The sequence below is a fragment of the Perognathus longimembris genome, chromosome 19, assembly GCF_023159225.1.
Source record: "Perognathus longimembris pacificus isolate PPM17 chromosome 19, ASM2315922v1, whole genome shotgun sequence".
NCBI lineage: Eukaryota > Metazoa > Chordata > Mammalia > Rodentia > Heteromyidae > Perognathus > Perognathus longimembris.
The window spans coordinates 24,979,986-25,005,045 of record NC_063179.1 but is presented as its reverse complement, the minus strand read 5'-3'; the positions used below and the strand labels follow the sequence as shown (position 1 = coordinate 25,005,045).

The 25,060-nt window shown below is 39.5% G+C and overlaps 1 protein-coding gene across 2 annotated transcripts; it reads left to right on the top strand.

Moving 5' to 3' along the window:
- Positions 1 to 3,784: 3,784 nt before the first annotated feature.
- Positions 3,785 to 21,781, top strand: Hmgcs1 (3-hydroxy-3-methylglutaryl-CoA synthase 1). 2 transcript variants are annotated; one of them, XM_048368218.1, is made up of 11 exons: positions 3,785 to 3,895; positions 8,719 to 8,777; positions 11,311 to 11,768; positions 12,116 to 12,241; positions 12,740 to 12,904; positions 14,544 to 14,709; positions 15,362 to 15,532; positions 16,687 to 16,793; positions 18,690 to 18,815; positions 19,094 to 19,251; positions 20,056 to 21,781. In XM_048368218.1, exons 3-11 carry the CDS (start codon positions 11,321 to 11,323, stop codon positions 20,143 to 20,145), a joined length of 1,557 nt encoding a protein of 518 aa, XP_048224175.1. In that variant the 5' UTR covers positions 3,785 to 3,895; positions 8,719 to 8,777; positions 11,311 to 11,320; the 3' UTR covers positions 20,146 to 21,781. The 2 variants fall into 2 exon arrangements, with proteins under 2 accessions (XP_048224175.1, XP_048224176.1); XM_048368219.1 differs by lacking the exon at positions 8,719 to 8,777 and having other exon boundaries at positions 3,786 to 3,895.
- The last annotated feature ends 3,279 nt before the right edge of the window (positions 21,782 to 25,060 follow it).

The window sequence follows — 25,060 nt, the reverse complement described above, 5'->3', positions numbered from 1 at the left end:
GGATTTATACCTATCTGTTATGTCTTATGATGTTTAGAAGCTATAACTAGAAGCTGCAGGTGTGGTTTTACATCTTATGGCACTATACTAAAAACTACAGAGATACACATAAATGGATATGTTTTATTCAAGCCCCCTTGTACAACTATTTCAAGATAATAAAAATATCTAGACAAAGAAAAATGATTTTAATCGTGTATTTTATTTAAATCAATAGCCAAAACATGACTGTTACAACACGTACTGCATATAAAATTATTAATGAGCCTGGTGCTGGTGGCTCCTGACTGTATTCCTAGCTACTAAGGAGACAGAATATTGTGGTTTGGAGTCAGCGTGGTAGGAAAAGTATGTTGGGATTCTTATCTCCAATTAATCACCAAAAGGCCAGAAGTGGAGCTGTGGCTCAAGTAGTAGAATGCTAGCCTTCAATGAAAAACTAAGGGACAGAGCTCAGGCCCACGCCCAGTGCTGCTGCGTGTGCATGCACATGTGTACACACACACACACACAGACAAATTGCATACCTCAAATTGTTGTGGTGTGCATACTAGTATATGGAATGTATCTGATGTGCCATTTACAGTTCACCTTACTTTGGACTAGCTACCTTTCAAAGGCTCAATAGCCATTGCAGCTAGCGTTGGCCTTACATTGGATAGCATTAGTCTAATTCTTACCACAGAAAAGGTGATGAAAGTTCAACTAGTGAATTCAATAGGTGCATTTGTAACACTAAATATTATCCTTTTTATGTCTTCCTGCTTCTTTTTTTTTTTGCAGGTCCATTTCTTTTCTTTTTTCATTTCTTTATTGTTAAAGTGAGGTACAGAGGGGTTACAGTTTCATAAGGCAGTGAGTACATTTCTTATCCAATTTGATACCTCTTCCCTCATTCCCCCCATCTTCCTGCGTCTTAAGAAGCACCTTTTCTCTCCCCTTTCAAAGGAAGGCAGTACAACAAATTATAATTTACAGTGCTTTCTTAATATTTAGCATTAAAATTTAAAACAAAGCATTTCAACATGTCTTAAACTCTGAATTTCATACATCAAGTATGATGTTGTGTCAAAAGTCATGGTCCAAAATCTGTGTAATAAATACATGTATGCTTTTCCCTAAATTGCATGCACTATAACTGATGCATGTGTATAATCTACAATAGGTCATAGAATCTCAGAGTCTCATTTTTAAAACTCAATCAAGATGTTCTATATCAAATTATCACCTTGTCTTCCCAAAAGAATATAACTCTGTTCACTTTGTGAAATGGAAGATTTACTTTATCAAAAGGACAGTCTGTGCCTTGTGGGAATTTCCGGCTTTATAGAACAAGTATTTTCATGACTAGCTGGCTATCACTCATGCCTATCATTTCCTATTGTACACTCCTGAGGGTGGAACTATTTGCTATTTTTGTTAAAGGTGAAAACTTTATTTTCTATCAGCTTTTCAACACACTCAGCTTTTCAACTTCCTACCCTATCCCAAAATTCTATTGACCACAATCCTTTTTGTTTCTTCTTCAGATTTTGTGGTTTTAATAGTTTAGGTAGGAGCTGGGGATATGGCCTAGTGGCAAGAGTGCTTGCCTCATATACATGAGGCCCTGGGTTCAATTCCCCAGCACCACATATACAGAAAATGGCCAGAAGTGGCGCTGTGGCTCAAGTGGCAGAGTGCTAGCCTTGAGCAAAAGAAGCCAGGGACAGTGCTCAGGCCCTGAGTCCAAGCCCCAGGACTGCCCCCAAAAAAACAAAAAACAAAAAATAGTTTATGTACGTGGCAATCAATTTGAACTTTGATCTCCACCTCTCCCACCCCTCCCCTCCCTTTCCCTCCCATCCTGAGGCTTGAATTCAGGGCTTCATGCTCTCCTTTTGCTTTTTTTTTTTCTTTTTTTCTTTTCTCAAGGTTGCACTCTATCACTTGAGCCACACCCCCCCCCCTTTTTTTTTTTTTGCCAGTCCTGGGGCTTAGACTCAGGACCTGTCCCTGGCTTCTTTTTTTCTTTTTGCTCAAGGATAGCACTCTACCACTTGAGCCACAGTGCCACTTCTGACTTTTCTATATGTGGTGCTGAGGAGTCAAACCAAGGGCTTTATGTATGGGAGGCAAACACTTTTCCACTAGACCATATTTCCAGCCCCATATCTCCACTTTCACTTCAGGCTTTTTTGCTGGTTAATTGGAGATAAAAGTCAATTTTTCTGCTCCATTTGTCTTTGAATTTCAATTCTCAGATCTCAGTCTCTTGAAACCTGCACCCAACTCTTTTATTTATTTTTTTAGTAACTTTATGTAGATATGAAAAGACACTGATTCTACAATAGAATCAATGTCACTGGCAATATGGTGAAGTTTAAACACTGTTGAATGGTCACTTCCTCCAAGTAACTATGTCACTACTTCACAGTGGTTTTGTTTCCATAGTTTGCAATTTTGCTGCTGAGGATATCTAATTGGCTTAGTCTCTCTACTATATAATAAATCTGACATACTTGTAGTTGTGTGAAGTACAGAAGTATTAATGATCTTTATTAACAAAATTCCTGAATGTTAACGAAACTGAAATGAGAAGATAAAATTGTGAACCTCCCATTCTAGCATTATGTTTTCTCAGTTTGGCTGGGGCCATAATTCTTATTCTTTGTTTTTCCTCCTCCCAAATTGTGTTACTAGTGCTTGACTTGTCCCTCTTTTCTAGGGAAGTCTTCATCCTACGGAATTGTTATGTTGGAAATGATAGGGCCCTTCTGTTTTAGGACAACATTTTATTTGGCATTATTGCACATTAAACTTAGAAATTTCAATGACCCAAGGTCAATTCTCTATTTTGGGAACATAGCATCCTTCTTACAGATTTCTAACTCTCAGAATATCTCGTTTTAGGTTGTGTTAAGAAAAATGATTTCGGGCTGGGAATATGGCCTAGTGGCAAGAGTGCTTGACTCGTATACATAAAGCCTTGGGTTTGATTTCCCCAGTACCACATATAAGGAAAATGGCCAGAAGTGGCGCTGTGACTCAAGTGGCAGAGTGCTAGCCTTGAGTAAAAAAGCGGGGGACAGTGCTCAGGCCCTGAGTCCAAAGCCTAGGACTGGCTAAAAAAAAAAAAAAAAAAGATTTCAACAGCAGTTTTCACAGAAATGGTGGTAGTTTTAAATAGAGATGGCAGTATTTGTCATTTACAATTTGGGCATTTGTACATTTGGAATATTTACAGATTTGCAAATTCAGATGTATCATTCTGCTTCATCATGTAATCCAGGCGCACTTTGAAGTTCTGGAAAATAGAAAACATCGAAATTGAATTCAGGTATTTCAGAAATCTTACAGGCGAAGCCCTGCTCTGGTTGCTAGGCAACATGACACTCTCAAGCAGGGGGTGGGGGGGGGGAAGGACGTTCCTCCCACGCTGGACCATCTCTCCTCAGTGGTGGGACGCAGAGTTCTCATTGGCCCCCAGCTCCTCTCACTGAACTCCAGTTGGTTACAGGACCTCTCACTCCGCTCCTGTTGGCTCTCGCTGTCTGTCGCCGCTCTGTCATTGGCAGGCGTGCTCTCGGGCCACCCCACGTCACTGTCTCACCCCACTTCCTCAGCCCTCGGGCTTTGTCCCCGCCCCTTCACCCGCCCTTCAAGCCACGAGGGAAAACCCTAGCGAGTCACCGCCTCTAGCTCCCTTCTGATTGGTATAAACAGATCCGAGGGGAGGATCCTGCCGGAATACTCTGCAGGTTACGATTGGCTGCCGGAGCCCCTGTCCCGCCTCCCGACGACTCCAGGAGTCGGGTGGGTCGGCGGCTATAAAGCTGGTGAGTAGAGGGAGGCGTCGCGCTCTCTTCTTTGCCGGCCAGCTCCTTCGCTTCGGTCGCAGCCCGGTCACATTTGGGTGAGTGTCTCGCGTGGAAGAACAAAGCCGGGCTGGTGAGGTGCTGCGAATGGGGTGTACACCGGGAGGAGGCGGTGTCCTTGAGTAGGCCCCAAGGAGCTCGGGGCTCAAGTGCGGACCTGGCCCCGGAGGATGGGGCGCGGGGGGCGGTGTCTGTGCGGGACCTCTGGTCAGAGACCGGGGGTCGACTGGGCGGGCGGACTGTCGTCGAGGAGGGGCCAGGGACTCTGCCTTGGCGCCTGAGGCCGGTCCCCGTGCCAGCCAAGGGGCGTTGAGTGGGAGCCGGGCGTTCTGATGACATAGTCAGAAGTCGAAGGTGTCGGCGAAGTGACTGTGACCGCCCGGGGGGCTCGGGGTTCGGGGCGCCCGCAGGGGGAGAGGAGGGAGCTGGACTTCCAGGGCGTTCCCGCAGCCTTGGATTAAGGGTGGACGCCGCCGGGATGGCATCGATCTGCTTAGATGGAGGCTTGTAGGTTCCCAGGGGGTGTGTCCGGCTGCCCCAAACTGAGCTGATGGAAAGACAGGAAGTGGGCAGCATTACTTTTCTTCCCTAGTTCATTCACTTGGCCAGATATTGGGGCTGTGTGGACACCTTGTCTGTACGGGCTTGAAATCTAAGATTATGGTTTCCTTTCTACTGTCCTCCACCTACGTGTGTGTGTGTGTGTGTGTGTGTGTGTGTGTGTGTGTGTGTGTGTCTGTCTTGTCTTCTTAAAACTAGGTTTCCTCAGTGCTTTGAAATCCAACACCTGTCTCTTACCAGCTCTAGGACCAAGCCTTAGGTGATACGATGTAATAGGCAGGCACTCTCACATACATGTGTGTTCAAGTGCGGAACATTCCCGAGCTAAGCATATGGAGTCTTTGAAACCATGTGCCCTGCTTTGCCCAGTAGTGGAGACAGGATTGCTTTATCCCACTCTGGAGGAGGAGGAAGGATTTGGGAGATGGGTATTATGTGAGGTGGTTCCTGAGTGTCATGCTTGTCCCTGTAGCCCTGGCCTGAAGGCATCTTTGGCTTTCATTTGCCACCTTTGCTGCAGTCCCTTCTTCCTGCTGATCTCAGCCACCACTACAGTTGGATGATGTGCTCTGCTGGCTGTTGACATTTTAGGGGATATTCACGAAAAGCAGTGGCAAGATACACAACAACATTCAGACAAATAGGCATACTCATCATTAGTTATTTCCTTCTAAGATGGGGTTTTCGTTTTTGTGGCATGTTGTGTTAGATGGAAGCCAGCTTGAAAGTCCTAAGCATGTTCAAGTTTTTCTCAACTTGAGATATCTAAGCAGTTGTGTTCTTCTTGGGTCAACCTTTTTTAAAATTTCATTTGTTTTCATCTAAAGACAAGGCAGGATAGCAATCTTATAAGAGGGAAAGACTTTTTCTTGTCTAACCTTGATAGATAATTTGTCTTAAATTGGTAAGTTACATTAATTTAGTTCATTTCTACACTAGTAATCTTCCAGTCCTGGTGCTAGGACTCAGGGCCTGAGCACAAGGCTAGCACTCTGCCACTTGAGCCACAGCGCCACTTCTGGCCGTTTTCTGTATATGTGGTACTGGGGACTTGAACATAGGGCTTCATGTACACAAGGCAAACACTCTTGCCACTAGGCCATATCTCCAGCCCCTTGAGGGTTTTTTTTTTAAATAAAGATTTTTACATAGATTTTTCTCGGAAGAAATGCAAAACCCCACTCATCACTATAGCATGGATTTTTCTGAGTCTTCTAGAGTGATTTAAAACCTCCTTGGATCTTCCATAGTCCAGTAGAACTAGATATAGTAAGATGTGCTTGAAGGAGCTTGATTTACTGTATATCAGAATATATAATTTTGTGCATTTACAGTTGATGTTAGCCAAAAGCAACGAAAGTATAATAGTTTGATTTAGAAAGGCCTACAGTCTTACACTTAGAAATATCCTAAGAAAGTGTATTAATGTTAGATTATGAAGGATGAGAAACATGTTGCCTAATCTAATGGGAGCATGCTGGGACTAGATTCTTAACTTATGCATCCTAATACTTGGCACTCGATGCTTCATTGCCAACTGATTGTAGTTGAAGCAGTGAAAGAGAAACTGGTCTTTCAAAGCTCAATCTCGCCATTTGTAGTAGTGGAGGGCAGGTGTGTATGAGGATAATTATAAGACTAACAGATATTCTCTCCCGATTCCATTTTATCTTTCTACAATTTTCAGAATAGGATCGTGGAATAGTTGAAACCTGTTTGGACAGTAGTAATAATATCAGTTTCCTTAAATTCTGTGGCTCACCTCAAAAATAATAGCAAAATGGACCTTCAGTTGCTGGCTTTTTCAAGTTTTTGAATCCAAGAGACCTGTCTTAATTATTGTAACTCTAGACCACTCACTCAAAAAGTGGTAATTGAGTCAACTTTATTCCAAAGGTTCAGAGGAATAGTTCAAATGAACCAGACTATGTATGTTCTCTCTCCCAGTGGAAGTTTTAATATGCCTAATATGGATAAGAACATTGTCAATAACTAGTTTTCAGTAGAGTTGATTATGAAAACTTGATTGTAAATGACATGCCTGTATATGACTGCAAGTCCCTGATTAGAAACTTTCTGACTCATGTGAGAAACTTTCCTAGAAAAAGTAGCCTTGAAGAGGACCTTGAAATAGGAATTGAATTTCATAGGCAGAGCAGTAATTCTGGAGAAAGGCAGGGATGTTCATGATTATTACTTAGATATCTATCTACACCAGAATAGGCTCTTCCTTCCTTTTCCTTTTCTAGCCTGCCTGCTTTGCTTGCTTGCTTGCTTCCTTCCTTCCTTTCCTTTCTTCCTTTTCCCACTGGTACTGAGGTTTGAATTCAGGGCCTTGTAATTGCTGGGTTTTCCTGCTTTGATTGTAGATTTCGCTTGCATGATTTTAAAGAAGATAACTAATTCATTCTTAATTTCCTGCCTTTTCCCTCAGTAACAGTGAAAAGGCTTAGCTTATAACTGCTTATAGTTTATTATGAATCAAAAATGTATACTAGATTAATTTGTCTGATTTATGTTGCTTTAAGGTGAAGGGTAATCAATTTGTTCCCCTTCTCCCCCACATACCAAAAATTATCTCTTAATTTACAGAGGACAGAAACATAATTGGATACAGTAAAGAATAAATGATAGGTTATTTTTGAAAGTCTGTATAATACTGCCATGAAAGAGACTCCTCTTTTTTTAATGAAGTAATACATCTTTTCCTATAAAACTCAAAATTTACTTCTTTTGGTGAGGGGAGGTAAACTTAGTTAATGAAGTAAGAGGAACAAAAGCCACAATGAGTAATCATGTAAAAGAAAGCTTTCTAAAAAGTATTTGAGTTGTCATTATAATCAGGCAAAGGCAAATGCTAAATTTTCCAGTAATTAGAATGAAGAAAATTGTGTAACAGAATTGTCTAAACAGCCTCCAAAATAGGGTTCCAAAGTCCATTTTTCAAATTCCTTCCATGTAATTTTCACTCAAACAGTAAGGGGAGAAATAATTTTCTAAAATGGGAAGCACCAGGCACCTGTTACACCTGTAATCCTACCTACTCAGAAGTCTGAGATCACGCTTTGAAGCCAGCTCTGACAGGAAAGTCATGAGACTTATCACCAGTTAACCACCATAAAGCTAGAAGTGAAGCTGTGATTCAAGTGGTGGAGCACTAGCTTTAAAAGAGAAAAAGCAAAGAGATAGCTCCAAGCCACAGTATAGGTATGAAAAAAAAAGGGTCAAGGTGATAGTGGTGGTAATCCTAATTATGCAAGAGGCTGAGATCTGAAAATTGCAGTTCAGAGAATATCTCCAATTAGCCACCAAAATGCTGGATGTATTGCTGTGGCCTAAGTGGTAGAGCACTAGCCTGGAGCAAAACAACAACAACAAAACTCTGAGACAGTGCCCATACCCTGAGTTCAAGCCCAAGGACAGACACTAGGGGAAAAAAAAGATGGTAAAGGATGAAGAATGGCTGTGTTGAAAAACACAAGTATAATATTGAATAGATGAAAATGATTAGTGAACTGAGAAGGGCAGGAAAGCATATTAGATTCACTTTACAGATGAGGAAATTTAGTTCAAAGAGACACAAATTACAGCTCTTCAGTACAAAGTAAACTCTTGAATGTGTGTCCTCTCTCCTCTCTTTTTTTTTTGGTCAGTTTTGGGACTTCAACTCTGGGCCTGGGCACTGTCCCTGAGCTTTTCAGCTCAAGGCTACTCTGCCACTTGAGCCACAGTGCCACTTCTGGTTTTCTGGTGGTTAATTGGGGGTATTCTTTGAACTACAATCTTCAGATCTCAGCGTCTTGAGTAGTTAGGATTACAGGCATGAGCCACCAGCACCCAGCTATGAATGTCTCTTTAATATAGAAATTTACTGGCAAAGTGCAGGTTAACTTGATTGCTTTGTTCCCAGTTATTGATAATCCAAACATAGAAGATTGCAACTTTCCCAGCATCATGATGGATTTAAAGCCTGAATGTGTAATAATGATCTTACTATTATGACCATTAGCAGGACTGAACTTAACCTAATATAAGAATAAGGTGGTCAGCAATGGCTCACACTTAGAATCCTATCTACTCAGAAGACTGAGATAGGAGGATTGTGGTTCAAAGTCAGCCTGGGCAAGAAAGAGTCTTATAAACTTTAAGTACCATTCATTTCCTAAACATATGCCCAATTCTTTTCTATATAATGTAATTGAATAGGAAAATAACTTATTTTATCTTGTTTTGAACTGAAGTCATATTACTTTGTCGTAATTATATGACTTTAAAAGAAATTCTTATTTGAAATTCCTAGTGCCGGAAGGAGGAAGCAGTGACAGACCTGGAGACTGCAGTTCTCGGTCCTTCTCACAGGTATGGCGTCACAGTATGCTACCTAAAGCAAGCGTTCTCCAATGGATGACAGACATTTGTATGCACTCTTTGTTCTTAAAACTTTTCAGGGTTATAGTTTCTGTTTAAAATGTGGTTAGTGCCATCATACTTTGAATACATTTTAATTTTGTGTTTAAGAATTAGTCATAAGGGCTGGGGATATAGCCTAGTGGCAAGAGTGCCTGCCTCGGATACACGAGGCCCTAGGTTCGATTCCCCAGCACCACATATACAGAAAACGGGAAGCGGCGCTGTGGCTCAAGTGGCAGAGTGCTAGCCTTGAGCGGGAAGAAGCCAGGGACAGTGCTCAGGCCCGGAGTCCAAGGCCCAGGACTGGCCAAAAAAAAAAAAAAAAAAAAAAAAGAATTAGTCATAAGAAAGTATAGATAATAAAATGTAACCACATGAACTACTCAATCAGAAACAATCACAGATAAACATGTCTGCCTTTTATTTATTTATAATGACTAGTTTTCAGCCTGTATTGTACAAAGGGGTTTTCACTGTGGTATTTCCACACATGTATATAATGTACTTTGATCATATTCGCACTTGCTCTTACTCTTTCATGTCTTCCTGCTTGCTTGGATGGTTATTATTAGATTAGAAGGCTAGTAGTAGGATTTTATTTTGCATTTAGCATCTGCCATATTCCAGAAAGGAGTTGGGTAGCAGGGACACAGACAAACAAGGCACTGTTCCTGTTCTCAAAAAAACCCCTTGTCTAGTGCAAAGAGGCTGAACCTAAATGATAGAGGAGAAACTTGGAGATGTTTGGCAAGCACATCTTTGTGTGTGTGTGTGTGTGTGTGTGTGTGTGTGTGTGTGTGTGTGTGTGTAGGTACTAGGGTTTGAGCTTGGCCTTGCACTCTTGCTCAAGGGCACTCAAACACTTAAGCCATTCTTCTGCTCTGGCATTTAACTTGTTACTTAGAGATGGAGGTCTCACAGATTTTTCTACTTGGGCTACCTTTGAACCGTGACCCTCTGATCTCAGCCTCCTGAGTAGCTAGGATTACAGGTGTGAGCCACTGCCTCCCATCTGAAATAGCATCTCAACAATCATTTTTTAAGGTAACTGTGGGCCTACGACAGGGAGAGAGCAAAGGAAGAGCTCAGTCCTGATGGCATGGTAGTGCTATGGAGGAGATGAGATGCCTTGTACCTACATCCTCAACTGGTTTCCCTGCTTGCCTTTTATTTCTGTTTTTCAATTTTATTTGCTTTGGTTTTCGTTTTCTAGTTATCTTACATTTCCAGGTTTGTTCCTAGGGGTTTATTGGTTATACCTGGGTGCAGGAAGTCCTTTCTTACCTTGCTTTGTTGACTCTAGATAATAGGACTTGGAGCAACTTTTGTCCACCAGAGGGGGCGAGCAGTAACTTTAGGAAGAAAAGGCTTCTGTCTTCTGTTCGTACTTTGAAGATTTAGGACATGTAAAGAATTCTGTGGTACACCCCCTTTCTCTCCTTGGAAATGAAAAAGAAACTTTATATATTTTATTCCTAATATAGCATCTTCATCGTGTTTTTTTTTATTGCAAATAGAATACTCGGAAAAATTTGGAAGCATCCTGAAGTACTTGGGGCAATAATCTCTATTGCCTTATGGTATCTTATTGTTTTACTAGAGGTTCATTGTGTCTTATTGTTATAGTAGAGTATCAATGAAGAGGTGACATTCTGCCACCTGAGTACACTGTCCAATTATGTCATATCTTAAAAAAAATTGCATTGTAGAATTTTAGACACAGAAGAATTTTCTGTCTAAAACTGAGGAGCTGTACCACTTCTCAAAGCCTAATATTTTCCTGGCCTTATTCTAGCTGAGTCCTGGTTAGAATGCCAGCAGAAGGAATCCAGCGAGACTGGAAGGTAGAAAGAAGGTGGCAACAGCAGTGGTGGGGTGTGTCTGATTTCAGCTCAGCATCTGAAGTGTTAGTACTGGTAGTTCCAGTAGCTTCCATAGCACTGTGTGCTCCCAGAGTCTGTAGGACTAGCCCCTTTTGTTCCTTTAGCCCAGCCTAAAATTGTAGAACCATTTCCCTAGATTCAACCCCTTTTTGTTTAAAATGCCCTGAATAATTCTCATTTCTTGACTGTTCACCCTTTTAAATACATTGACACTCTGGTAGGTTAAGTGACTTTGCCTATGGGCATATAACAACTATTTTGAAAACTAGTAGAAGAATCTAATAATCAGGTTTGAATAATCTAATAATAATGTTTTAAGTTTAAAGATGCCCAGGTTTAAATAAAGTGAGTCCTTCTAAAAGTGGCTATTTTAAAGAGTAGCATTGTATATGTGTGTATGTATATATATATATACATATATATAAACATACTTATATATTTGTGTATATACATACACAATATATGAACCTTGGGAAAAACTAAACAATATTCCAGGTGATTAGTGAATTCTTAAGATGTGTTTCACAATCTCATCCTTTAAAGTCATTTAACTTATGACCTAAAACAATGTATGTTCGTTTCTGTTTTTCTTTTTACAGCTCTTTCACCATGCCTGGGTCACTTCCTTTGAATACAGAAGCTTGTTGGCCAAAAGATGTGGGAATTGTTGCCCTTGAAATCTATTTTCCTTCTCAATACGTTGATCAAGTAGAGTTGGAAAAATATGATGGTGTAGATGCTGGCAAGTATACTATTGGCTTGGGCCAGGCCAAGATGGGCTTCTGTACAGATCGAGAAGATATCAACTCTCTTTGCCTGACTGTGGTTCAGAATTTGATGGAGAGAAACAGCCTTTCCTATGATTGTATTGGGCGGCTAGAAGTTGGAACAGAGACAATCATTGACAAATCAAAATCGGTGAAGACGAATTTGATGCAGCTGTTTGAGGAGTCCGGGAATACAGATATAGAAGGAATCGATACGACTAATGCCTGCTACGGAGGCACAGCTGCTGTCTTCAATGCCATTAACTGGATTGAGTCCAGCTCTTGGGATGGTAAGTTATTTGCCTCTCTTCCAGAAAACTAGGGGGAAAGCACAAAACCTGTTACTCTTCCACGAGTATGAATAGACTCAAATGACCAATTGCCCTAAATAGAATGTTAATCATGTGAACATTTTATTGGTTATACTTATTCAACTACACTTGGGAAAATATCCTTGATTTTCAGTTTATCTGTATTGTAAGTTGATTATCTTATTGTGACAAATGCTCTATTTAAAAGTTAGTCAGAAGAGTTCTTTCCTTTATCAAAGTTGGAGTCAGCATTGTGGGAAAAAATATGCTAGTCCTTTGAGTTTACATGTGTAATAATGTTCACCTGGTGAAATAATGTTTTTCAGGACGATATGCACTGGTTGTTGCCGGAGATATTGCTATATATGCCACAGGAAATGCCCGACCCACAGGTGGAGTTGGAGCCGTGGCTCTGCTCATTGGCCCAAATGCTCCTTTAGTTTTTGAGCGTGGTAAGTATTTAAGAAAGCACTTATTTCTTTGTTTACTGACACACTCTCCTCAGAAATTTGAAAATAGAAGTTGCCACATAATGAGCATTCATTAGATGCAGGCACAGCCTACTTTGTGTGTGTTATTTAATCTTATAACAGTTTTATGGTACAGATAATCTCACCCCCACTTTACAGAGAAGTAAAATGGCTTAAAATAGGATATGTGTAATAACAGGGTAGTAACTTGTCATAGTCACTGGCAATTTTCATTTGTCTTCAGTGTAGCAACTGATCTCCCACGTAGATTTAAGAAAATTGCATGAAAAATATATGCCGAAGGAGTCTTAGGTACTGTTAGGTTTTATTTTAATTATGTTGGTTTAACCTTACACTTTTTCTGTATTGATAGAGTGACAGTTGTTAGGTAGTTAAGGAAGATTCTTGACAGTGCAGTATACTTAACTAAATATAAACATCTAGAAGCAAAAGTAGACATCTTCCCTTTTGTTCCCCTAGGGCTTCGTGGGACACATATGCAACATGCCTATGACTTTTACAAGCCTGATATGCTTTCTGAGTATCCCATAGTAGATGGAAAACTCTCCATTCAGTGCTACCTCAGTGCATTAGACCGCTGCTATTCTGTCTACCGCAAAAAGATCCGAGCCCAGTGGCAGAAAGGTGGGTTTACTCTCAGCTTCCTTAGGTTTTGGCATCTGTAGAGGGTAGTATAATATGTTACGGGTCTTCAGTGAGAAACTGTTTTGTGAACAATCTTTTATTAGTGGCTTTTTCATGCATTTTCCTATGGTTTCTGAGAACAGATGATGTAGGTAGAGATTGATAGCTTTGAAAATGAGGTACATCTCTTCAAAAATACTTCAGTTAGTTTACATTTTACAAAGAAAGTAACTTAAGCCTGCCATGGTAGCTCATAGAAGTAATCCCACCACTCAGGAGCTAATACATAAGGCCATATAGAGCCAACCTGGGCTTACACAATGAGGCCCTGTCTCAAAAAAATAGTAATCGTTTGTTGGCACTTGACCTGTGAGTTTGTATTTCTTTATTAACCTCAGTCTTTTAATTCTTTTTTTTTTTTTTTTTTTGGCCAGTCCTGGGGCTTGGACTCAGGGCCTGAGCACTGTCCCTGGCTTCTTTTTGCTCAAGGCTAGCACTCTGCCACTTGAGCCACAGCGCCACTTCTGGCTGTTTTCTATATATGTGGTGCTGGGGAATCGAACCCAGGGCCTCATGAATATGAGGCAGGCACTCTTGCCACTAGGCCATATCCCGATCAGTCTTTTAATTCTTGATGGAGTAGTGTATGCCTGTAATCCCAGCTGCTCAGGAAGTGGATATGGGGGCTCTTAATGGTTCAAATCCAGCTTGGACAAGAAGTTAGAAAGACCTATCTCAACAAATAATCTGGACTCACTGTCATCCCAGTTCTACTTATGGGAGACATAAGTGGAAGGACCACAGTGTGTGTTCAGCCCCAAGCAAAAATGTGAGACCCTATCCAAAAAACAACTAAGGCAAAAGATGTTGGGTATGTGAGGTCCTGAGTTCAAACCTCAATATTAGTAACAACAGCAACAGCAAACATTAAGGAATAGAATAAGAAATATATTGTTGTAAGAAATTTTTTTTTTTTTTTTTTTTTTTTTTTTGGCCAGTCGTGGGGCTTGGACTCTGGGCCTGAGCACTGTCCCTGGCTTCTTTTTGCTCAAGGCTAGCACTCTGCCACTTGAGCCACAGCGCCACTTCTGGCCATTTTCTGTATATGTGGTGCTGGGGAATCGAACCCAGGGCCTCATGTATATGAGGCAGGCACTCTTGCCACTAGGCCATATCCCCAGCCCCTGTAAGAAATATTCTAAGAATGAATAATACTATTCATTATTATTTATTTATACTGTACTTCTTAATGGTTTGAAACACACTATTTAACAGTAGGTTTTCAAGAGGCCATTGATACTTTTTCTATTAGGACCCAGAATAAGAAGTACACCTTAAATGTTTCTGTTAAACTAAAATTAAAATACACAGTTTTCCATTTTTCTTCTTAATTTTAGTTAGAACAAACAAAAACTGGTGCTGAACTACTGAGTTGATTTTATAACCTGTTGGGTGGGTTGTGATTCTGAAATTTGAAAATCAGTGATATATAGATTGTCCATTTCTGTACATTTTAAGTTGTAGACATTATACAAGATACTTAGATTGCTATTTCAAGATATAAAACATCAAAAAAATTCAAGCTGTAAAATCCATGGCTTACATAAATGTCATAGCTTTGTTTCTTGGTCTTTTTCAGAGGGAAAGGATAAAGATTTTACTTTAAATGATTTTGGCTTCATGATCTTTCACTCACCATATTGTAAACTGGTTCAGAAGTCTCTGGCTCGGATGTTACTGAATGACTTTCTTAATGACCAGAACAGAGATAAAAATAGCATCTACAGTGGCTTGGAAGCCTTTGGGTAAGAGGCACTGTGGTAGTGGTTTCCCTTCTATTTAATCTTTTTATCTCATCAAAGAAGAAATGGAGTCTTCCAGTGGTGGTAACTTACCTGCATGAAGGCTTTAATCATTTTTACCATGTTCTTCCTTCTCTCTTTTAGTTTCATTCACATTGTTACTACAATAATAGCACCATAAAAGTGCCTATATTCATTACAATGCCATTTAACCCTTTCCTTGCCTGATTCCTGTGTCCATATCCATTCAATTAAATTCTGGCTTCTCACTTTTTAGCTCTCTCGTATGTCATGTAATGCACACCTAATTCTCCTCCCTATCTTGTCTCTTCTCCATTTGATGAACTACAACTTTTCAAATCTTAGTTCCTATGCTGTGTGCTTGAAATTGGATTTGTATTGTGTTTGATAATAAAGCTGTAATGAATCTGCTAACCAATAAGCATCTCTACTTGATCATATAAACTTGAGGAAAAGAATCATACATGTTTACAAGTGCTGAGATAAATAGCAGTTAACATACTTACACTTGACTTTTAACAAATGAGAAAAATAGAATCGTGTACATTCACAGATTTGAATGTTATTTAGGTTCTCTGTCTAATATAATAAAAACAATCATTGAACATTAAACTGTTTATTTAAAATCTTTCAGGGATATTAAATTAGAAGACACTTACTTTGACAGAGATGTGGAAAAGGCATTTATGAAGGCTAGTAGTGAACTATTTAACCAGAAAACAAAGGCATCTTTGCTTGTATCAAATCAAAACGGAAACATGTATACATCATCAGTATATGGTTCCCTTGCTTCTGTTCTAGCACAGTAAGTATGGATTTCAGCTACTTGCCCCCCCCCCCCCCTTTTCTGGTAATGTTAGATTTCTAAGACCAAATGTAGCATCAGGCATCTGGGTAGCTCACAAATGCTATTTATTAGTCTTTCTTGAAGAACATGTGGGTTGAGGATTTGTCCACACATACTCGTTAATTTCACACTGGGGTTTCCTTAGTCCATTTTCATGGTTCTAATATTATTGATCTATAGTTGAGTCACAAGTTCTTGGTTGACAGAATAACTAACTTTGTGAATTGACAATTTTAATAAGTCCTGTCATTCCCCCCAAAATGAAACTCATTTGTTTTCATCTGCTCACTGTAATGCTGAAACTCTTTACATGCCCTACTGTAATCCTGAAACTAAGAGGGGCTGGGGATGTGGCCTAGTGGTAAGAGTGCTCGCCTCGTATACATGAGGTCCTGGGTTCAATTCCCTAGCACCACATATACAGAAAATGGCCAGAAGTGGCTCTGTGGCTCAAGTGGCAGAGTGCTAGCCTTGAGCAAAAAGAAGCCAGGGACAGTGCTCAGGCCCTGAGTCCAAAGCCCAGGACTGCCCCGCCCACCCCCCCCCCAAAAAAAAAAAAACCCCACAAAAAAACCCCTGAAACTAAGAGAATTACTTAACAAGTTATGCTGGGTGTGGTCTGAACACCTGTAATATCAGCAAAAGACAGCCTGGGCTGTCGCCAGAAAAGATAAGACAAAAAAAAAGCTTGAAACTAGATCCCACTTTAGACCTATAGTATGAGTTTTTCATTCCTTCTTATGATTTTCCCATTCATGATAGGTTTGGACTCAGTTCTTTGTTTTATTTTGGAGGTACTAGGGATTGAATGGACTCAGGGCTTCATGATAGTTCTTCCACTTGAGCCAGGCCTCCAGTCCCTTTTTATTTTGGCTGTTTTCAAGGTTAGATCTTGCTTTGTATCTGGGTGTAGTCCTGCTAGTGCTTCCTTATGTGGCTAGGGATGATTAGCTGAGATGGAATTTTCCCAAAATTTTTATGCCTGTTCTGACCTCCAACTGAGGTCTCCTGATCTCTGCCTCCCAAAGTAGCTAGGATTCCAGGCTTGAGCCACCATGCCCAACTCAATTAAGTTTCCCAATACTTTTTTTTTATTTTTTAACCCTATCCAGGTTCTCACCTCAGCAGTTGGCAGGAAAGAGGATTGGAGTGTTCTCTTATGGTTCGGGCTTGGCTGCTACCCTGTATTCTCTTAAAGTTACACAAGATGCCACACCAGGTAAATGCTAAATCTTTGAACAAGAAATATATTGAGAGCCAGGCTCCAGTGGCTCATGTCTGTAATCCTAGCTATTCAGGAGGCTGAGATCTGAGCTTCATGGCTTGAAGCCAGCCCAGACAGAGAAGGCCATGAGACTCTTATCTCCAATTACCCATCAAGAAAAAACCAGAATAAAAATGGCAAAGAAACATATGAAGAAATGTTCAACATCCCTGGCAGTAAAGGAAATGCAAATGAAAACAACCTGGAGATACCATCTCACTCCAGTTAGAATGGCCTGTACTCCGAACTCAGGCAACAACAAATGCTGGAGGGGATGCGGGGAAAGAGGAACCCTTCTCCACTGTTGGTGGGAGTGCAAATTAGTACAACCACTTTGGAGAACAGTATGGAGGTTCCTCAAAAAGCTCAGCATAGACATACCCTATGACCTAGCCATACCACTCCTAGGCATCTATCCTGAACAACAGGTCCCAGAATACCATAAAGATATCTGCACATCCATGTTTATCGCTGCATAACTCACAATAGCCAAAATATGGAATCAACCCAGATGCCCCTCCACAGATGAATGAATCCAAAATATATGGTACCTATACACAATGGACTACTACATAGCGATTAGGAATGGTGAAATAATAGCATTCACAGGGAAACGGTCAGAACTTGAACAAATAATGTTGAGTGAGACAAGCCTAGAACACAGAGAACCAAGGGGCATGGTCTCCTTGATATATGATTGTTGGGGGGGGGGAGGGGCGGAAGAAACAGTAGAAACCAGGTCTGCAAAATAAGAAACTTCTTTTCAAATGGTATTTCCACATGTTTGGGTCAGTGACTTTACTTTATATATCTAAAACCATTTACTAAACATACATAAAAAGGTCTAGAATAGAAATATCAGTGGATCACAATAGCTCAACAGCCATGTACATATGATTGCATAAGATGAGGCTAAGCAAAATGAACTCCAAGAGAAGGAAACTGGAGGATTTTATTGCTGTCGTTCTGTTAATGTCCTAGGTGAATTTCCTTCGGCATACCCCATGTGGTTACTCTATATGATTTTGGTACACTGGATATTGTGTGTATGCTTATCTGAACTAGGGAAGGGAAAGAAAAATGAGGGAGGGTGTAACAAATATGACAAGAAATGTACTCACTACCTTATTAAGTAACAGTACCCCCTCTGTACATCACCTTGCCAATAAAATTTAATTAAAAAAAAAAAAAGAAACAGGAAGTGGAGCTGTGGCTTAAGTGGTAGAATACTGACCTTGAGCAAAAAAGCTCAGGAACAGTACCTAGGTTCTCAAAGACCAGAAAAAGAAACAAAAACAAAAAAACTATTGAACTCGTCATAGGGCTGCCTCAGCAATCTTCTTAAACAAGCACTTGAATCCACCCCACAGATCATTATGATATTTTAATATTCTTTAGGTCTCTTAGCCGAATCAGACTTTCACACTCCACCCTAAAAAGCTGCCTTGACTGGATAATGAATAGATCCATTTCAATAGATTTTATGGCCTTGGCTATATTTAAGGAAACTTTTGTGCCTTCCCTGAGCAGGAAGGAGTAAAAACATTAGGAAAAACAAATGAAAACTTGGCAGCAAGTTTTAAATAACTTTCTTGTATTCAAGAAAATATCACCTATTTCCTAACTTGTGTACTACTTAATACCATCTTATATCTTAACTAAGTGATAGTTATCTAAAAGAAAGAAGTTATTTTCATTTGGCAACACTTAATTCAGGCTTTTTAGATGCTAGTTTTATACTCTCTTATTACCTTTAAGTAGTTATACAGATGGGTTTTAATTCAATGTGCTGGTTTTAAAATAAATACAGTGCATCTTTATTAATTGGCTCCTTGAAATTTACTCTCTTAGGGTCTGCTCTTGATAAAATAACAGCAAGTTTGTGTGATCTTAAATCAAGACTAGACTCAAGAACTTGTGTGTCTCCAGATGTTTTTGCTGAAAACATGAAGCTCAGGGAGGACACTCATCACTTGGGTAAAAAAATCTTAAATCATGTTTAAATAAAACTTACTAGAGGGCTATAATAACACTAATGTATAGCATATAAGGGTATCAAAGCTCTTTTTAGTGTTAAATTATTTAGCATTAAATTAGTATTAATTTTATCTAGTATTACTTAATTATTTCTGTTAATTAATATTTAATACTAAATTGTCAGTGATAATTACAGAGAAATATGAATATTCTTTGTCTTTCTTAGTTTTACTACCAGATAAGTCATAACTCATTTTTAATCTCTGTCTTTTCTTTAGCCAACTATATTCCCCAGGGTTCAGTAGACTCACTGTTTGAAGGAACATGGTACCTAGTTAGAGTGGATGAGAAGCACAGGAGAACTTATGCCCGACGCCCTACTCCAAATGATCACAGTTTGGATGAAGGACTTGTACATTCAAACCTAGCAACTGAGGTACATTAAGCTCATTGGCTTCTTCAAGGGGATAGGTTTCTAATATCTAGATCTCAGTGTGAGTAAAGCAGAATAGTTTAGAGCAAGGGCTCTGGGATCATCTTCCAGTGAAGCCATTTGCAGTAGTATAAAGTACATGCTAAGTACTAGGTTTTAACCATTTCAGAGTTTTTGAAGGTGTTGGTGAGCAATAGAGATAGAATGTTGAGGACCTCACATCTCATTTCAGACCATCATCAAGAGTAAAAATAATAGCTATGGTTTGAATTCATATTATTATATGCTAGCCACTTCACTGTTGCTTTTTAGAGGTTTAATTCTTGTGAGTTCTTTGAGATTTATAAGTGATGCTGACTTAGTTTTGAAGACAGGCTTCAAACAAAAATGATTAACTTGCATGAGATCCTAAGTAAAGGTAAAGCTAGTTTTTTAACCAAGGACTTCGTAAGTTTGAAGCTATTTATTATCTCTACTTATCACAATGTTGATAAATGCACAGTCTGACTATTGTAAAAAAATTAGGTAGTAAGTCAAGCTAGTATTTGAATTGTAAAGAAATAACAAGTAAAATGTTGTACAGCCTTCCTTTCCTCTTATTCACTTCCTGGATAATTATTATAGTCAATTTACCATAAGGTGAGGAATGAAGATTTAGTTTCCTAAACTAGAAAGCTATATAGAATTCATATGTAGTGTGAACCTTTCCACAATTACCCCTTACTACCTCCTTTATAAGAACTTTAATGACTGCTATGATTCTTGGCGAGAATAAGAGAGTCAACACCTATTTTCTTATCATTTCAGCATATTCCAAGCCCTGCTAAGAAAGTGCCAAGACTCCCTGCAACGGCAGCAGAACCCGAGGCTGCTGTCATTAGTAATGGGGAACATTAAAACATGCTGTGAGGGACAAGACTCCACAGTGGGTTGGGCTTGGGTGGGGCTATGGGAATGGAATATCGGGGACAATTTTAAAGAATTACATGTTTAAATTGTTACATGACTGACACAGAGCCTAGAAAACACTGTCATGTTGTTGGAAAAGTCTCTTTACTATTTGCTAACATGCTTCATATTGTGGTCTGGCCAATGCTAAATGTACTCAAATGATGTCAAGGGCTCTGTAAAACTTTATACCTCTCTGGCCATTTATATGCATGAGGTGTAGTTTTTAAACATGGCATCAATCGTGTGCTTCTGTCCAAAGAAAGCAGAGGTACTCTAGTTATGAATTTTAAAAACACCAGAATTTTATACTTTGAACAAGCAAGATTACTGAAAGTACCTAGCTTTTGAAAACCTTTTTCCAACTTGAGGACCTCAGTTTTCACAGTTGATACGTACAAACCCTGCTTGAAAATAAACGGTAGACAAACATTCTGGTTTTGTAAGATTTGTAAACTCTAAAGAGGCAGAAAAGAGGATGATACTGGTTCTGGAATCTGGATATTAATTTAAGTCAGGCTGGCAGTAACGAACATTATTAACTTCTGAGCAGGGACACTAGTCGCAAGCAGGCTTCTGGTAGAGAAATAGAAAACACATTTTGTCTGGACGCTCTGGATAGAGGAATTGAGTCAGTTCATAGTGGATTTTGCTCAGCAATATTGGGAGGAAGCTTGTTGCATTCCTTCTTTGTACCTATTTTAAAGGATAAGTAAAATTTTCTTTGTAGCTGTCTTTTTTAATTTAAATAGGATGGATGGGGCAGGCATTATTAGGGTAACTATGCTTCAGTGTTATAAATCCAATTTATGGACTGACAAATTTGTGGATTAAGATTTCTTTTCCTTTAGTTTTTTTTTGTTTGTGTGTATTTTTTTGTTTTGTTTTATATCTGTTCAATGAAAATAACAAGGTATAACCCAAGTTTATACATAGTCTGAATAGCCAAAAAAAAGTATTCTACTTCAATCTGGAAGAATTTCTTAGACTTTCACCTTGAAAAAAACAACAGAACTTATCACATGGGATGAATAAGATTAGTTAGAAAGTTTTGTAGATGTTTTTGGTGCTGAACTATGACATGAGCCTTATAGATTGTAAAATAGAGATAGTTGGAACTAATGTACAGAACTAAATTTTTTAAACTTTATTTGCTGTTAAAGTCTGTGAAGTTTCAGTTATCTAAAATAAACATACACAGATTAGAAGTGTAATGTTTCATATTGCAAGGTAATATGCAATGTAGTGTTTGTAAGATACTTTTGTCTAATATTAACTAGTATTTTGATTTGTACAGTTGTAACTTGTTAAAATGATCTCATTTTAACATCCACTTATGTAGATTAATAATGTAAGCTCAGATTTAAAGAATGGTGGGGAAATGGTGCATGTAATACTTTTGCAAGTATTGGGAGCTCTGTATGTTTTTAAAAGAGTAATTTAACAATTGGGTGCCAAGAAACTTCTCAAAGTCCATTGCCGGCAATGGGCAAGCCTGGTAATAGTGGCGCAGAACATTAACCACACCTTCTTCACAATGAGGGGAATAACTCTGAAATAAAGTTTTAGAGAAATATTTCAAGTACTTGAGTAGTCTTTTTCCTTTCTGAACTCATAATTTAGGCAATAAATAGGCTATTATGTTATTTTTTAATATGCTCACCCATTCCACAAACATTTGAAAATTGTAATCAAGGCAGTCTGCTTTTGCCAGATAGAAAGAAATGGACCCGATATCTGGCATTGTCTTAAAGGAAACATTTGTTCAGTGTGGATTTTCTCTTTAGTAGTCTTAAGGATTGAACTGAGGTCCCTGGGCATTCTAAGCAAATACTCTACCAGTGAGCTATATCTTCCGCTGAAAGAATCCGTGAATAGTGTTTTCTTATACCCGCTTAAGAGAAATTGATTCCCAAATTGAGTGGTGTATATAAAAATTTGTATAAATATTTATGTAGTGAGTTAGCCAGTTTAGAACTGTCTACTACCATCAAGAGTTTCCAGCCTCAACAGCCCCATTTTACTGGTAATCCCAAGGTTTTTGTTGACAATAGTATTAGATTATATGCTTTTTGCAAGCCCTACCAAATCATTTAGGGTTCTGTGCACTAGGAAATAAATCAGATTTTTTGTGTCTGTATTTGATGCACAGTAATAAGTTTCTGAGCCAATGCCCTATCCCTCTGGTCAGCTCTCTCTAAGGTCACTTCTGCAAGTTCTAGGGACCTAACTCTTCTGACTTGTGTATAGGACTTAACTTTTGTATTTCTGAATTTTTCCTGTTGGCTTTTATTTTTATGAATGCTAACAAATTGGAGATTGTCACTAGGGATGGGAACAGTAATTTTGGCCCTCATCTCTTTTGTGTGTGGCCAGTCCTGGGGCTTGAACACAGGACATGGGCACTGTCCCTGAGCTTTTGCACAACTAGCACTCTACCACTTGAGCCATAGTGCTACTTCTGGCTTTTTCTGTTTATGTAGTACAGAGTACTTCACCCAGGATTTCATGCATTCTAGGCAAGCAATCTACCACCAAGCCTCATTTCCAGTCCACATTTCATCCCTTGTCTGCTATTTAGAGCTTCATAGATTTGGAGAGGAGGACCATCACTGAGGTTCAACCTCAATCCATAGAGCAAAGAATGTAGCAGGGTCTTTAAAACAATACAATTCTGACAAAAGCAAACCCTTCAAAATTTCTAGGAACTGCTCTTAAGACATAATTTCTTAATTTTTGTTTGCTTTAATTGATAGTGGAGAACAGCTGACTTGTGACTTTTCCCCCAAAATTTTAACTATAAGGGAAGTTCAATTTGATGCTGAAGAATGTGGATACACAAATGGGTTTCCTCTGAAGCAGGGTGCTAGTTTATAATAAAATGAGTGCATTAAATGAACTGCCTTAGTTCCAAGCACTTTTTTGCCTTGTGTATCAAATTCCATCAGATTGCTATTGGACCTGGTCCCTGTCAATTTTAACCATATACACCAAGGCTTAATTATTCTTTTTTTGTTTTGTAGTCTTGTGGCTTGAACTCAGGTTCTATGCTGTCCCTAAGCTTTTATGTGTGTCGGGAGGGGTGGGGTGGGGGAGTTGTGGAGCTTGAACTCAGAGCCTGAGTGCTGTCCCTGAGCTTTTGCACTCAAGGCTAGCGCTCCACCACTTGGAGCCAGAGTGCCACTTCCGGTTTTCTCATGGTTAGTTGGAGGTAAGAATCTTATGGACTTTTCCTGCCCCAGCTGGCTTCAAATTATTATCCAGATCTGAGTCTTCTGAGTAGCTATGATTATAGGAGTCAGCCACCAGTGCCTGGCTCCCTGAGCTTTTTTTGCTCAAGGCTAGCACTCTACTACTTGAGCCACACACAGCTCCACTCCCAGCTTTATGGTGGTTAATTGGACATAAGTTTCTCAGACTTCCCTTCTTAGCCTGCTTTAAATCACAGTTCTCATAGCTCAGTCTCCAGAGTAGTTAGGATTGTAGACATGAGCCACCATCAGCACCTGGCCTTAATGTGATTTATCTACTCTACCATTTCTTCCATTCCTGGAACATGTTAAACTTTTCTATCCTTTGATATATGCATTAAAAACTTCAGGACCCACTCAGACTGCCTCTGCCTGACCTTCCACTCCCCATCCTGCTGCCACAGATATCATGGTCTTTAACCAAGATTCTCAGAGAATATGGATGCACCTCCCTTTGGATTCTTGTTATATTCTTAGTTTTGACATTATGAATGGGTCTGCCTGCAAAATTGACTTGTTGCTTGGTTTTATAACAAATGCAGGGAGCTAGATGCCATTGGGGCCATTGTTGACCAACATTGGACAATTTCAGGGGGGGTAGGGGGTTACTACTTCCTTTCATCCCTGAAACACAGTTTATATGGCTCATTAGGTTATATAGGATCAACTACTAATTGCCCATGGCAGATTCAGCAATTCCTTTTATTTTCTTTCCTCTTTGATTTCCCTTCTGTGCATTTTTCCTGCATCCTGAGATCATTTCCTAAATAAATTGTTCTCATTCAAGTATTTGTATTCTTTTTTGGAGAATCCATGCTAAGATAGTTCTTTCCTACAATGGCCCTGGAAAGCAAGGCTTGGATATGGAACTGGCTTACTCAACAAATGGCAAAACCCATTGTTTGTAGTAGGCTGAAAGATGTTCTAGAATTTAAATGTAAGCCCTCCCGGACAATTAGTGATTGTTAAGGTCCTTAAAATGTGAGATTCTCCTGGATTGACAGTGTAGATCCAACCTAACTGTGATTATCCAGAGAGCCTTTCCTGACTGGTCAAAGGCAGATGTGATTACAGAAAGTTAAACATGGAGGAAGGGGACTGCATGCCAAAAATGCAGGCAGCTTCTAGAAGCTAAGCAAAGCAAGAAAGTGAATTCTCTCCTAGAGCCATGAAAAGGCACACAGCTCTGAAAACCGCTTAATTTTTATCTTAGTTGAGACCTGTGCCAGACTTCTATCTCACAGAACTGTAAGGTAAATGTGTTGTAACTTGTTAAAACATTGCAAAAACACTGATGCAGGTTGATAAACAAGGCACTGGAAACTTATGGCATGTAGGAGGAAGGTGAAACCTTGGATCTTGTACCTGTGGTATTTGGATTGCATTTGGCCAACTTGATTGTTTAGGAAGCCTTGGGGCGGGGGGAGGAATGAATTAGCCAACTACTAGTTTAAGGCACACAAAACTAGACAGCATTAAAAGCAAGGTACAAGGAGATACAAGGAGGGTATTGTGTCCTTCCACAGAAAGAAATTAACTACAATAGGCCCAGGATTTCAATTTAAAATTGTGGAATTTAAATTTTGACAATTCTTTACCAAAGAGAAAGAGAA

Excerpts from the sequence above, each read along its gene's own strand:
- Hmgcs1 (XM_048368218.1), top strand. The coding sequence starts at position 11,321 with ATGCCTGGGTCACTTCCTTTGAATACAGAAGCTTGTTGGCCAAAAGAT. Across the intron at positions 11,769-12,115 it reads TGAGTCCAGCTCTTGGGATG|GACGATATGCACTGGTTGTT; the intron begins GTAAGTTATTTG and ends AATGTTTTTCAG. Across the intron at positions 18,816-19,093 it reads GGAGGACACTCATCACTTGG|CCAACTATATTCCCCAGGGT; the intron begins GTAAAAAAATCT and ends TCTTTTCTTTAG.